At 53.1% G+C, this 11,489-nt stretch overlaps 2 protein-coding genes and 1 long non-coding RNA gene across 8 annotated transcripts; 1 reads left to right on the top strand and 2 right to left on the bottom strand.

Moving 5' to 3' along the window:
* The first annotated feature begins 18 nt into the window (after window positions 1-18).
* Window positions 19-7,077, top strand: KAT5 (lysine acetyltransferase 5). 6 transcript variants are annotated; one of them, XM_059710066.1, is made up of 14 exons: window positions 19-91; window positions 191-257; window positions 571-639; window positions 729-865; window positions 1,148-1,303; window positions 1,393-1,467; window positions 1,574-1,648; window positions 1,973-2,221; window positions 2,295-2,384; window positions 3,758-3,898; window positions 3,979-4,072; window positions 6,063-6,222; window positions 6,343-6,424; window positions 6,507-7,077. In XM_059710066.1, the coding sequence occupies exons 1-14, from the start codon at window positions 80-82 to the stop codon at window positions 6,639-6,641; spliced, it is 1,542 nt and encodes a 513-aa protein (XP_059566049.1). In that variant the 5' UTR covers window positions 19-79; the 3' UTR covers window positions 6,642-7,077. The 6 variants fall into 6 exon arrangements, with proteins under 6 accessions (XP_059566049.1, XP_059566051.1, XP_059566048.1 ...); XM_059710068.1 differs by having other exon boundaries at window positions 1,121-1,303; window positions 2,138-2,221; XM_059710065.1 differs by having other exon boundaries at window positions 1,121-1,303.
* Window positions 2,482-5,603, bottom strand: LOC132241410 (uncharacterized). The gene is made up of 2 exons (XR_009454494.1): window positions 4,625-5,603; window positions 2,482-3,420 (listed from the first exon to the last, which is right to left on the bottom strand). It is a non-coding gene; the product is annotated as an uncharacterized LOC132241410 (long non-coding RNA).
* Window positions 7,078-7,136: 59 nt separating the features above from the next.
* RNASEH2C (ribonuclease H2 subunit C) lies at window positions 7,137-8,315 on the bottom strand. The gene is made up of 4 exons (XM_059710070.1): window positions 8,088-8,315; window positions 7,718-7,899; window positions 7,520-7,639; window positions 7,137-7,269 (listed from the first exon to the last, which is right to left on the bottom strand). Exons 1-4 carry the CDS (start codon window positions 8,257-8,259, stop codon window positions 7,243-7,245), a joined length of 501 nt encoding a protein of 166 aa, XP_059566053.1. The 5' UTR covers window positions 8,260-8,315; the 3' UTR covers window positions 7,137-7,242.
* Window positions 8,316-11,489: the final 3,174 nt, after the last annotated feature.

Raw genomic sequence — 11,489 nt, 5'->3', positions numbered from 1 at the left:
AAGCCCGGGCCTAGAACGCGCTCGGTCCCGGAAGTGACGTCTCCCAGAGGGGCCGGAAGTGGCAGTGGAGGGAGGGAAGATGGCGGAGGTGGTGAGTCCGGTGCCCGGGGCGGGGCGGAGGGAGCCAGGGGAGGTGGGTAGAGCCCGAGGACCCCCAGTAGCCGACCCTGGCGCCGCGCTGTCTCCCCAGGGGGAGATAATCGAAGGCTGCCGCCTGCCGGTGCTGCGGCGGAACCAGGACAACGAAGATGAGTGGCGTGAGTGACGTCGGGGGGCGGGGCTAAGCGACCCGAGGGCGAGGGGCGGGAGGGAGTCAACCGAACCCTCGGGAGGAGGAGGGACCTCGGGAATTCTGGGGCGGGCGGGGCGCAGATACACAGGAGGGGCGTGGCTTGTCGCGGCTCCGCGATGGGTAGGGCGGGGCTTGCAGGGGGTGGCACCGGGTGACAAGGGGCTTGGGCGAGAGCTGCCTAGTGCTGGGGCTTAGAGATGGGCTTGGGAGTGTATTCAGGTCGTAGAAGGGTGGCGCCCCCGGCCTGACCCTTCCACGGCCCCTATGCTGCTCCCCAGCCCTGGCCGAGATCCTGAGCGTGAAGGACATCAGTGGCAGGAAGCTTTTCTACGTTCATTACATTGACTGTGAGTGCCGGGCTGGGGTAAGGAGGGGCCCCTGGTAGAGTTGGGGGATGGTCTCTGGCCTCCTTCCTGAGCCATCCCCACTGCTGCAGTCAACAAGCGCCTGGATGAATGGGTGACCCACGAACGGCTGGACCTGAAGAAGATTCAGTTCCCTAAGAAAGAGGCCAAGACCCCCACCAAGAACGGACTTCCTGGGTCCCGCCCTGGCTCTCCAGAGAGAGAGGTGGTGAGTAGGTCCCCTACTTCACCTCTTCTCTCCTGCCTCCTACTTCTCTCATCTCTTGGCTTCAGTGGTTCCTGGATGGGCTGGAGGCAGCACCTCCCATCCTGGTTTCAGCTTGCAAAGGATGGGGACCAAATCGCAGATGTAGCTTCCAGAGTCCAGCGGCTATTCCTGTGTCCTTGAGGGGGAGGGGTTTGATGACTCCATGCTGAGGGGCCCCCACCCCCCTGCCCCGTCCCACCACCATCCCCACCCCAGAGGAAGACCCTGGACCTATCTCTACAGCCGGCCTCCGCGCAGGCCAGCGGGAAGACCTTGCCAATCCCGGTCCAGATCACTCTCCGCTTCAACCTGCCTAAGGAGCGGGAGGCCATTCCCGGTGGTGAGCCCGACCAGCCGCTCTCCTCCAGCTCCTGTCTGCAGCCCAACCACCGCTCAACGGTACCCTCAGCAATTCCAGGGACCTTGCTTTCCTCTCAGGTCCCACCTTCTCTACCTTCTGACCCACCTTTCTTGGTTTCTCTCTGCAGAAACGGAAGGTGGAGGTGGTTTCACCAGCAACTCCAGTGCCCAGCGAGACAGCCCCAGCCTCAGTTTTTCCTCAGGTGAGTCCTCCAGACCACTTTTTCTCCCCTTCCTTTCTTCTACCTTCTGGTAGCCCCTTTCAGACGCATCTCACAGCCACTTCTATTCCTGTCATCTCATCTACAGAATGGATCAGCCCGCAGGGCAGTGGCAGCTCAGCCGGGACGGAAGCGAAAATCAAATTGCTTGGGCACTGATGAGGTAGGTCTTGGGAAGAGGGGAGCTGAGTAAAAAGGAAGGGACAAAGGCAGGTGGAGAGTTTAGTGGCTAGTTTAAAAATATATAACAGTGGTGGGCAGCCATGGTGGTGCTATTAGGAGCTAAGCCGAACTGGTTGGCGATCTTTCCAAAGTTTTCAATGAAAACTTTCTAAATCTTGGTTTCTTTATCTGGAGGGTGGGGGTTATATGTACCTCCCCCACAGGGTTGCTGTTAGGCTTGAACAAGAGAACCTGGGGGAGAGGGGGCAGTGCTGTGTGAGCTGTAGTCTCCTGTAACCCAGTGCCTTTCACTGGCCCTGGGCAGGACTCCCAGGACAGCTCGGATGGAATACCATCAGCTCCGCGCATGACTGGGAGCCTGGTGTCTGACCGGAGCCACGACGACATTGTCACCCGGATGAAGAACATTGAGTGCATCGAGCTGGGCCGGCACCGCCTCAAGCCGTGGTACTTTTCCCCGTACCCACAGGAGCTCACCACACTGCCAGTCCTCTATCTCTGCGAGTTCTGCCTCAAGTATGGCCGTAGCCTCAAGTGTCTGCAGCGTCACTTGGTATGAAGGGTCCCAGGTACTGCCCTACTACCACCCCATCCCTCGCCACCCCTGATCCTCCTCTCTTCCTCAGACCAAGTGTGACCTGCGCCATCCTCCAGGCAACGAGATTTATCGCAAAGGCACCATCTCCTTCTTTGAGATTGATGGACGAAAGAATAAGGTCAGTGACTGAGGCACTTGGAGTGCCTTGGAACTTGGAGTCTGGAATTAGATAAAAATCTCTGCTGAGAGCTCACAGTCCAAGGAGGAAACAGACACACCAATTGCCACTTTATTTTTTTTTTAATCCTCATCCGAATAACATTTTTTCCATTGATTTTTAGAGAGAGGGAAAGACAGAGAAATGTCAATGTGAGAGAAACACATCGATTGGTTGCCTCCTGCACGCATGCCGACTGGGGCCTCGGTCAGGGCGGAGCCCTGCAACTGAGGTACGTGCCCTTGACCGGAATCGAACCCGGAACCCTTCGGTCTCCAGGCCGACGCTCTATCCACGGAGCCAAACCAGCCAGGCCCCATGACCACATTAGATCTCCCAGTGTGTTAAGTATCCTGAAGCAAAGGGTGGGTTATTAGGACCCAGAGGAGGTAGTCACCAAAGCTTCACAGAAGAGGTGACTTTTGAGCCTTGACGTGAAGGACAAGGTGGGTAAGGGACTCGCAAGCAGTGGGGTTCTGAAGGGCAGGCGTGGATGTATAGCGATAGTAGGTGTTGAAGGGCAGAGAGGATGAGGGAAAGCTGTTACAAGGAACAGAGCTCAGGAGGTGGGAATGAGGCCAGTTGGGGACACCGTAAGTTTGAAGCTTCAAGCCTGCTTTAGCCTGTGGTTGTGGGGAGGAGGGGTAATCTGGAGGGACTGTTGAGAGACTCCCCCATTCCTGGGGCCTAGAAGGTGGTGAGGGAGAGGGAGAGGCAGGCACCTTGACTGGCAGGGGAGAGCTCTGGCTTGGGAGCTTGAGAGGAAGGGCTGCTTTAACTACTGTTCTGTATTAAGGGTGGACTTGGCATCCAGGTGGCAGTGCCCAGCAGGTAGTTAAAAAGTCATGTCTGAAATGCAGGATAAATTATGTGCAGAGTTAAAATAGCAAAATTAATAAGTTTTTTGGGCAGGGAGCTCCGAAGGCTACTTTTTTTTTGAGTTCCAGAATGCCTTACCTCAGTTGTAGACAATCAGGTCAGTTCCCAAGAGGTGTGACTGTAGGCAAAAGAATTGTATTTTTTGACAGCCAGACTCCTAAGACTGTCACATGGGCAGAGCTGCTCTCATAAGCATCGTCAGTCTTCTTGGTACATGTCAGTTTGTTGACCGTTGTTAACTATCGGGGAGGGCAGTGGAGGTCCCCCAGGGCCAATGGGCTGGTCCATGGGTTTCTCAACACGGCACAGTGGCCCTGCCTGATGGAATCAGTCGGGTCTCGGGGAGGAACGCTTGTCCCCTATCGGCCTGGGCTACAGAGAAGCTCCTGGTTGACCCTGTCCCATGGCCATGCTGGAATCCGGGCACCGAGCGGTGACAGGCTTTTCCTTTGCAGAGTTATTCCCAGAACCTGTGTCTTCTGGCCAAGTGTTTCCTCGACCACAAGACCTTGTACTATGACACAGACCCTTTCCTCTTCTACGTCATGACCGAGTACGACTGCAAGGGCTTCCACATTGTGGGCTACTTCTCCAAGGTGAGCTCACCCTGCCTCTCCCTCAGCCTGCTCTGCCCTGGGCCAGGCCCCTCCCCTCACACTCACCTGCCACTTTTCAGGAAAAGGAATCGACAGAAGACTACAACGTGGCCTGCATCCTGACCCTGCCTCCCTACCAGCGTCGGGGCTATGGCAAGCTGCTGATTGAATTCAGTGAGTACTTGCGCTCATGGCCAGGGGCTGGGGCGCCAGTGCTCCCATCGCATATGCTGCCTCGCTGTGATTCTCAGCCCAGTCACCTTGGCCAGAAGTCAAGACGGGACTCTTCCAAGATGCTTTCATTCTCAGGTTGACGGCCCTGCTTGTTTGGATTAGGTTCTCAGCCCCTCACTGTTCCTTGACCAAGGTTCTAAGCATCACCCCACTTTCCCCAAATTTGACTCATCCTGCCCAGGGCCATGAGCTAAAGCCGAGTGAGCCGCTGTTGCTCATCCCTCTGCTACTGTATTGTCATGTAAGTTCCTGGGTGAGGACCAGTTGTTTCCTGAGCTTGGTAGACAGATGTTCAAAATGCTGTTAATTCAGCAAAGAGGTGGAAACACTGACTTGCATGGTTATGGCCCATATTCCTCGTATTCTATCAGGTCAGTCTCTTAAAGCCCAGAAGGGACTCTGCCCTCATCCCTCATGAGCTTGTCAGTGTCCCCTCCAATCCCAAGTCTCCCTTCTGCTTCCCAGCCTCCCTCTCCATTCTCTTCAACTCACCATTCACTGAGATAACCGAGCTGAGCGGGAAGACGGGGAGGGAGCCTTAGCTGTTTGGGAAAGACAGAGGCTGGACTTGACCGGGTCGTGGCCCACTTGAGAAATGTTATTGGTAGAACGATGCTACGATGGCGTCACATCTTTAGAAAGCCCTCAGCCTGGTAAAGCAGGTGACGCTGAACAAAGTCCTGGAGGTCAGACCTCAATGGAGAAGGGGGTGCAGGCAGGGCTACCAAGGACGTGTGCTCAGTTTGGCAGACAAGGTGGGAGGTGTTAGGAGGGGCACTGATGCGGGGCTAGGAGTTCCCTACAGCTGAGGAGGCCAGTGTGGTGTCCAGTTGATGAGTCAGGACTTTACGTGCACCATGACCCAGCAAGGTTAAGTAGGAACCCAGTGTGTTCCATCCTCTTCCGTGCTTCCTCTCTCCAAAGCACGACCCTCTGTCCTCAACACTGGCTTTCTCGGTGGAAGTCATGAGGTTGGGCAAGAGGGCCAGACTGGCCGATAAAGATGAGCCGAGGAGGAAAGCAGAATGGGCTATGGTGCAACAAAGCGGTTATGACTGAGGATGAGGAAGGGTGGAGACACCCAGGGCCCTGACGGGTGAAGACTGCACTGCCAAGGAACGTGAGGCCATGCAGTGTTTTGCAGGTCTGAGTTCTCACCAGGAACTGCCAGTGGTCAGCAGGCGAGAGGAGGGCAGAGCAGTCGAGAGTGGGAGGGAGAGAACTGAGAGGGAGGACTGTCTTCCCTGACTTGGGAAGCTCTTTGGTGCTCCTTGCAGCCTCACAACCACCTGGTCAGGTCACAGCTGCGGGGAGCACCTCAGGCCTGGTCCACAGGTGGGGTCTGCTCTGCTTCCCTCCTCACACACCCAAGTACAGAGCGAGTGTGGGATGGCCCAGGAAAAGCGGAGGCACTCTTTCTAGAAGCCATTTTCTCTGCCTCGCCATACCCCACCTCTAAACCCTTACCCTAACCCAGAGGTCCTCAAACTCTGGCCCGCGGGCCACATGCAAATACAAATACTGTATTTGTTCCCGTTTTGTTTTTTTTACTTCAAAATAAGATATGTGCAGTGTGCATAGGAATTTGTTCATAGGTTTTTTTTAAACTATAGTCCGGCCCTCCAATGGTCTGAGGGACAGTGAACTGGCCCCCCGTTTAAAAAGTTTGAGGACCCCTGCCCTAACCCTACCACCCCTCCTAGCTGGTTGTAGCCATTTCTCTCAGTACCCGTCCCTGTGCTTGGCACACAGGTGAGGAGTGTGTGCTCATTAGTCCTTTATGAGGAAACAGGCACAGAGCAGACAAGCCACACACCCTGTCACAGAACCACCCCACAGCAGGGCCCGATGGGAAGCAGGCAGTCAGCCTCGGCATTGGTTTCACAAAGCTGTGACCCTGTACTCATTCCCTTCCTCTCCGATGCTTTAGGTTATGAACTCTCCAAAGTGGAAGGGAAAACGGGGACCCCTGAGAAGCCCCTCTCGGACCTTGGCCTCCTGTCCTACCGAAGCTACTGGTCCCAGACCATCCTGGAGATTCTGATGGGACTGAAGTCTGAGAGCGGGGAGAGGCCACAGATTACCATCAAGTGAGCCTGGCCCCGCCCCCCTGGGGGTGCATGGCGTGGCCGGTGTTCCCAGGCCTCTCACCCTGAGCTCCGGGGGCAAAGACGAAGGCCCCAGGGAACCTGGTCTTTGTCCTCCCACAGTGAGATCAGTGAGATCACCAGCATCAAGAAGGAGGATGTCATCTCCACGCTCCAGTACCTCAACCTCATCAACTACTACAAGGTAGGGAGGTGGGCAGGGACAGGTGTGGAGGTGCAGAGTGCAAGCCCATGGGCTGACCTGCCTTGTCCCATCTCCTGCCCAGGGCCAGTATATCCTCACGTTGTCAGAGGACATCGTGGATGGGCACGAACGGGCTATGCTCAAGCGACTCCTCCGCATCGACTCCAAGTGTCTGCACTTCACTCCCAAGGACTGGAGCAAGAGGGGGAAGTGGTGACCAGGCACAGCCCATGGCAGCACCAACAAAGCTGGCAGAACTGGAGCTGACAGCCCATCCCACCCCCCGCCCCAGGGCCCCCCAGGGGGACACTAAGGGAGACGGACCAGGCTGAGGACAGTTCCACAAGGAGAGGGCAGGCCTGGGAAGGGCTGGTTGGTGCCCAGCACCAAAGTGAGCTCAGGGCTCAGGTCAGCTCTAAGGCCAGCTGGCTGCAGGCCCGGGCTTGCTGTGAACCGGGGCCCAGAGGGAGCCAGGCGGGCGTGTACAGTGAGATGGGCTGGGGCACTATGTACAGAGGGTTGGCGGCTGTAAAAAGATTTTGTAAAGTAGGAGTGGGGGTGGGTATTGGCTACAGAATTCTGGCCTCTTGCCCCAGTGCCTGTCCTGCCCCTGTTCCCCTCGCCCCTGTAATAAACTGTTTCTATGGGCCGGAGCCATGACATGTTCTTGTGGGAGAAAGAGCAGCTCCAAGGTGTGGGCAAACTCACGGACGCCGTGGAAGAGCTCATTTATTGGGGTGATGGAATCGGTGGATCCAAAGTGGAGAGCTGGTTTATTGGGGTGAAGGGATCGGTGGCTTCCAGTTTCAAGCTCCGGTTCAGTCCTGCGGCACCTGTGCATGGATCTGCAACAGGGGTCACTTTTACTACTGGATTTCTGAGAGGGGGGGGGGGGGGCTGGGTGGTCCACCTACTCTGGAGGGACCCAGCTCCCCAGAATGACAGCCCTTTGGGGGGGGCACAGCCCTAACCCAGTCAGTCTAACCTCCCAGTTAGAGCCCCATTGTACCAGCAGCCCTAAAGCCCAAGGCCGCGTGGGGCAGGACTCTAGACAGCCCAGTGAATAAGCCGGAGGCGGCCCACGTATCCACTCACCGCTTGGGCGAGGCTGGGCCAGGTCAGGGCCGCACGCACTTTGGCATCCGGGCCAGGGACGGTCTCCAGGCCCCAAAGGGTGAAGCGGCGGAAACTGGCGGAGGCGCCCATGAAGCGGTCCTGGGGGAGGCGGCGGGCTCAGCGTGGGGCCGCCGCTCCCGCCCGCGCCCCCGGCCACCCCCAGGCCCCTGTGCTCACGAAGTCCCGCTCCAGCGCCTCCGGGGGTTCCACCAGCTCCTGCTCCTCACTGTCCGAGCCCCCTGGGAAGTCCTGCTTCCCCAGCGACTTCTCTTCCATCGCCATCACGTATCCCAGCAGGCCGGGCGGCACCTCCACCTCCTCGCCCCGTAGACGGCGACCCCGAAACGACACTTCGAGTCCTGAAGAAGGGGGTCGTGGGGCCTCAGTGAGGGCCTGGTCCCTGCCCAACGGGGCAACCCCGGGGCGGCTCTCCCGCCGCCTCCGGTGGACCACGGTTCCCAGGAGCCCTCGCGCCCGTCCTCGCCGATGAGAGCGCGGCGCCGGCGCGGGGGCTACCGGGAGCCGTAGTCCGGCCGCGAGCGCTCACCGTCGGGACCCTGACGGATGGCCGGGGTGAAAAAGCGCCCCACAGGGGCGGGCCGGTTAACCCCGACTTCGCAGGGCAGAAGGTGCAGCGTGACAGGGGGGGCGCTGCGCAGAGTGACGGGGCGTAGGTGGATGCGGTGCTTCTCCACGTCTTCCTCGTCGCCGCTCTCCATCCTCCGCGGGTTCCGTGGCTCCCGGACTGAGGCCAGAGCTGGCGCGTAAAGCGCGCGAAGCCTGTCGGGAGCCCTTGGATAGTCAGCGCAGAGCCTCCTGGGAAGCGTAGTCTTTTTCTGACTCTTGCAAGCCCCACCTTCCTCTGTGTAAGTCCCAGTTTTGTTTTCTTCTTGAAAATTATTTTTTCTCTTTTTAAAACATTTATGCCCATCTGGTGTGACTCAGTGGCTGAGCTTTGAACTATGAACCAGGTCACAGCTCCATTCCCAGTCCCAGGACTTGCTGGGGTTGGGGGCTCAATCATTGATGTTTCTCTCCCTCGCCCTCTCTCTGAAATCCATAAAAACATATTTTTTAAAAAATTTACTGATTTTGGAGAGGAAAAAAAACTTGTTGCTTTACCCATTTATGCATCCATTGGTTGATTCTTGTATGTGCCCTGACTCGGATCAAACACAACCTTGGCAACCTTGGTGTATAAGGACAATACTCTAACCAACTGACATACCAGGTCAGGGCCTTGAAAATTTTTTCAATGATATATTTTTTAATTCAAAAATGTGTTTTCTATTACAGCTGACATACAATATTAGTTTCAGGTGTAGAATGGTACATTCTTATTTTTAAAAATTAAAATTATTCCTAAAATAATTTTTTGTATTGACAAAGAGGTTCTTTTATTTTTTATTTTATTATTTTTAAAAAATATATTTTATTGATTTTTTACAGAGAGGAAGGGAGAGGGATAGAGAGTCAGAAACATCTTTGAAAGAGAAACATCTATCAGCCACCTCCTGTACACCTCCCACCGGGGATGTGCCCGCAACCAAGGTACATGCCCTTGACTGGAGTCGAACCTGGGACCCTCCAGTCCACAGGCCGACGTTCTATCCACCGAGCCAAACCAGTTAGGGCTCTTTTATTTTTTTTAAGGTTTTTTTAAAAAAGATATTTTTATTGATTTCAGAGAGGAAGGGAGAGGGATAGAGAAACATTAATGATGAGAGAGAATCATTGATAGGCTGCCTCCTGCACGCCCCCTACTGGGGACCGAGCCCACAACCCAGGCATGTGCCCTTGACTGGAATCAAACCCAGGACCCTTCAGTCCACAAGCCGATGCTCTATCCACTGAACTAAACCAGCCAGGGCAGGGGAGGTTCTTTTAAATTTTACTAGGGATATCAACTCTTCCTCAAATGAATTAAAGATATTTTATATGAATTTGTGGTTTGTCTTCCAAACCTGTGTATTTTGATTTTTTAAAAATATATTTTTATTGATTGCAGAGAGGAAGGGAGAGGGAGAGATAGAAACACCAATGATGAGAATCATTGATCGGCTGCCTCCTGCACACCCCCCACTGGGGATCGAGCCCGCAAATCAGGCATGTGTCCTTGACTGGAAGCAAACCTGGGACCCTTCGGTCTGCAGGCCGACGCTCTATCCACTGAGCCAAACCAGTTAGGGTTGATTTTTATTACACAGATGAATTTATTTTGTGCAGTGAAATTTACCAATCTTTTATTTTCAGGTTTTTTAGTTTTCATAATACTTTTTGGGTTTCTTAACTCTTCTCTAATGTTTATTTGTATAGATATGTTCTGTCAAGTTCCCTCAAAAAACAAACACATATGAACTGGTGATTAAGATTAAAATTGCATTTAATTCATAGATTTGAGAAAGAGAAAAGTATCCCCGATATCGGGAGCTGGCTTTGGTGTTCTGTTGGACACAATAATTCCATAGATTACCAGACAAGGCCATGAGGACCAAAAGAAAAACAAGGTCACTCTGTAATCTGTTGAACTTGGACAAAAGCAAAAATTGTCCAAACCACAAAAATGATGAAACATCCCTCTATCTTGGATTATATGCGATTTGCTTCTTTACCAATATAGCTTTAGCCTCCATCTAGTGAAGATGTTAACATTATTCCATTATAGAAATACTTCCTAACAAGCATCCAATCCAGAGAAAAGCGCTGCTTCATTAAACCCTCCCCCAAATCACCTAACACAAGCACGGACCCTATAAATCCTTCCTAACACCCACTTGTTGAGATGCCCCACAGCGTAAGAGTAATAAACCCATTCATTCACCTACAGATGTGCTCCTGGTGGTCTTGGGCCGGAGAGTATTGACATATTAATTTAGAGAATCTTGTTTTAGTTTTCTATCAAGAATAAGATACATAAACCTGGCTGGTGTGGCTCAGTTGGTTGAGCGTCATTCCATGCACCAAAAGGTTGCTGGTTCAGCTCCTGGTCAGGGCACATGCCTGGGTTATGGGCTTAATCCCCAATAGGGGATGTGTAGGAGGAAGCAGCCAAATGATGTTTCTCTCCCTCCCTCTAAAATCAATTTTAAAAAGTTTAAAAATAAGATACATAGTACCAATTACATCTTCTATGTACAGTTGAGGTTTTCTTAATACACAATAGTTTTTTTTTAAAAAGTGTTTTAATTGATTTTTACAAAGAGAGAAAGGGAGATGGATAGAGAGATGGAAATATCAATGAGAGAGAAACATCACTGACCAGCTGCCTCCTGCACGCTCCGCACAGGGGATTGAGCCTGCAACTCAGGCATGTGCCCTGACCAGGAATCGAACCAGCGACCTCTTGGTTCCTGGCTTGACGCTCATCTGTTGAGCTACACCAGCTGGGCAATAGTTATATTTTAAAGTGTATTCCTAGATCTTTTTTCCCATTTTACCTACTGAGGTTGGCAGACCTCACATATGGTCTCTGTCACAATTGTCATTGTAGCATAAAAACAACCATAGACAATATGTAAATGAATGGGCATGGCTGTGTTCCAATAAAACTTTTTTTTTAAAATATATTTTTATTGCCCTGACCGGTTTGGCTCAGTGGATAGAGCGTCAGCCTGTGGACTGAAGGGTCCGAGGTTTGATTCCGGTCAAGGGCATGTACCTGGGTTGCGGGCACATCCCCAGTAGGGGGTGTGCAGGAGGCAGCTGGTCGATGTTTCTCTCTCATAGATGTTTCTAACTCTCTATCCCTCTCCCTTCCTCTCTGTAAAAATCAATAAAATATATATTTTTTTAAAAAAATATATATATGTATATGTATGTATGTATTTTTTTTTATTGATTTCAGAGAGGAAGGGAGAGGGAGGGATAGAAACATCAATGATGAGAATCATTGATTGGCTCCATCCTACACACCCCCTACGGGGGATGAGCCTGCAACCTTGACTGGAAT

Source organism: Myotis daubentonii, chromosome 9 (genome assembly GCF_963259705.1).
Source record: "Myotis daubentonii chromosome 9, mMyoDau2.1, whole genome shotgun sequence".
Lineage (NCBI taxonomy): Eukaryota > Metazoa > Chordata > Mammalia > Chiroptera > Vespertilionidae > Myotis > Myotis daubentonii.
The sequence above is the reverse complement of the archived record's forward strand: the minus strand, read 5'-3'. Positions and strand labels throughout refer to the sequence as shown.

Excerpts from the sequence above, each read along its gene's own strand:
- KAT5 (XM_059710064.1), top strand. The coding sequence starts at position 80 with ATGGCGGAGGTGGTGAGTCCGGTGCCCGGGGCGGGGCGGAGGGAGCCA. Across the intron at positions 1,304-1,392 it reads AGCCCAACCACCGCTCAACG|AAACGGAAGGTGGAGGTGGT; the intron begins GTACCCTCAGCA and ends TTCTCTCTGCAG. Across the intron at positions 4,073-6,062 it reads CAAGCTGCTGATTGAATTCA|GTTATGAACTCTCCAAAGTG; the intron begins GTGAGTACTTGC and ends CCGATGCTTTAG.
- RNASEH2C (XM_059710070.1), bottom strand. The coding sequence starts at position 8,259 with ATGGAGAGCGGCGACGAGGAAGACGTGGAGAAGCACCGCATCCACCTA. Across the intron at positions 7,900-8,087 it reads CATCCGTCAGGGTCCCGACG|GACTCGAAGTGTCGTTTCGG; the intron begins GTGAGCGCTCGC and ends CCCCTTCTTCAG. Across the intron at positions 7,640-7,717 it reads AGGCGCTGGAGCGGGACTTC|GACCGCTTCATGGGCGCCTC; the intron begins GTGAGCACAGGG and ends CGCCTCCCCCAG.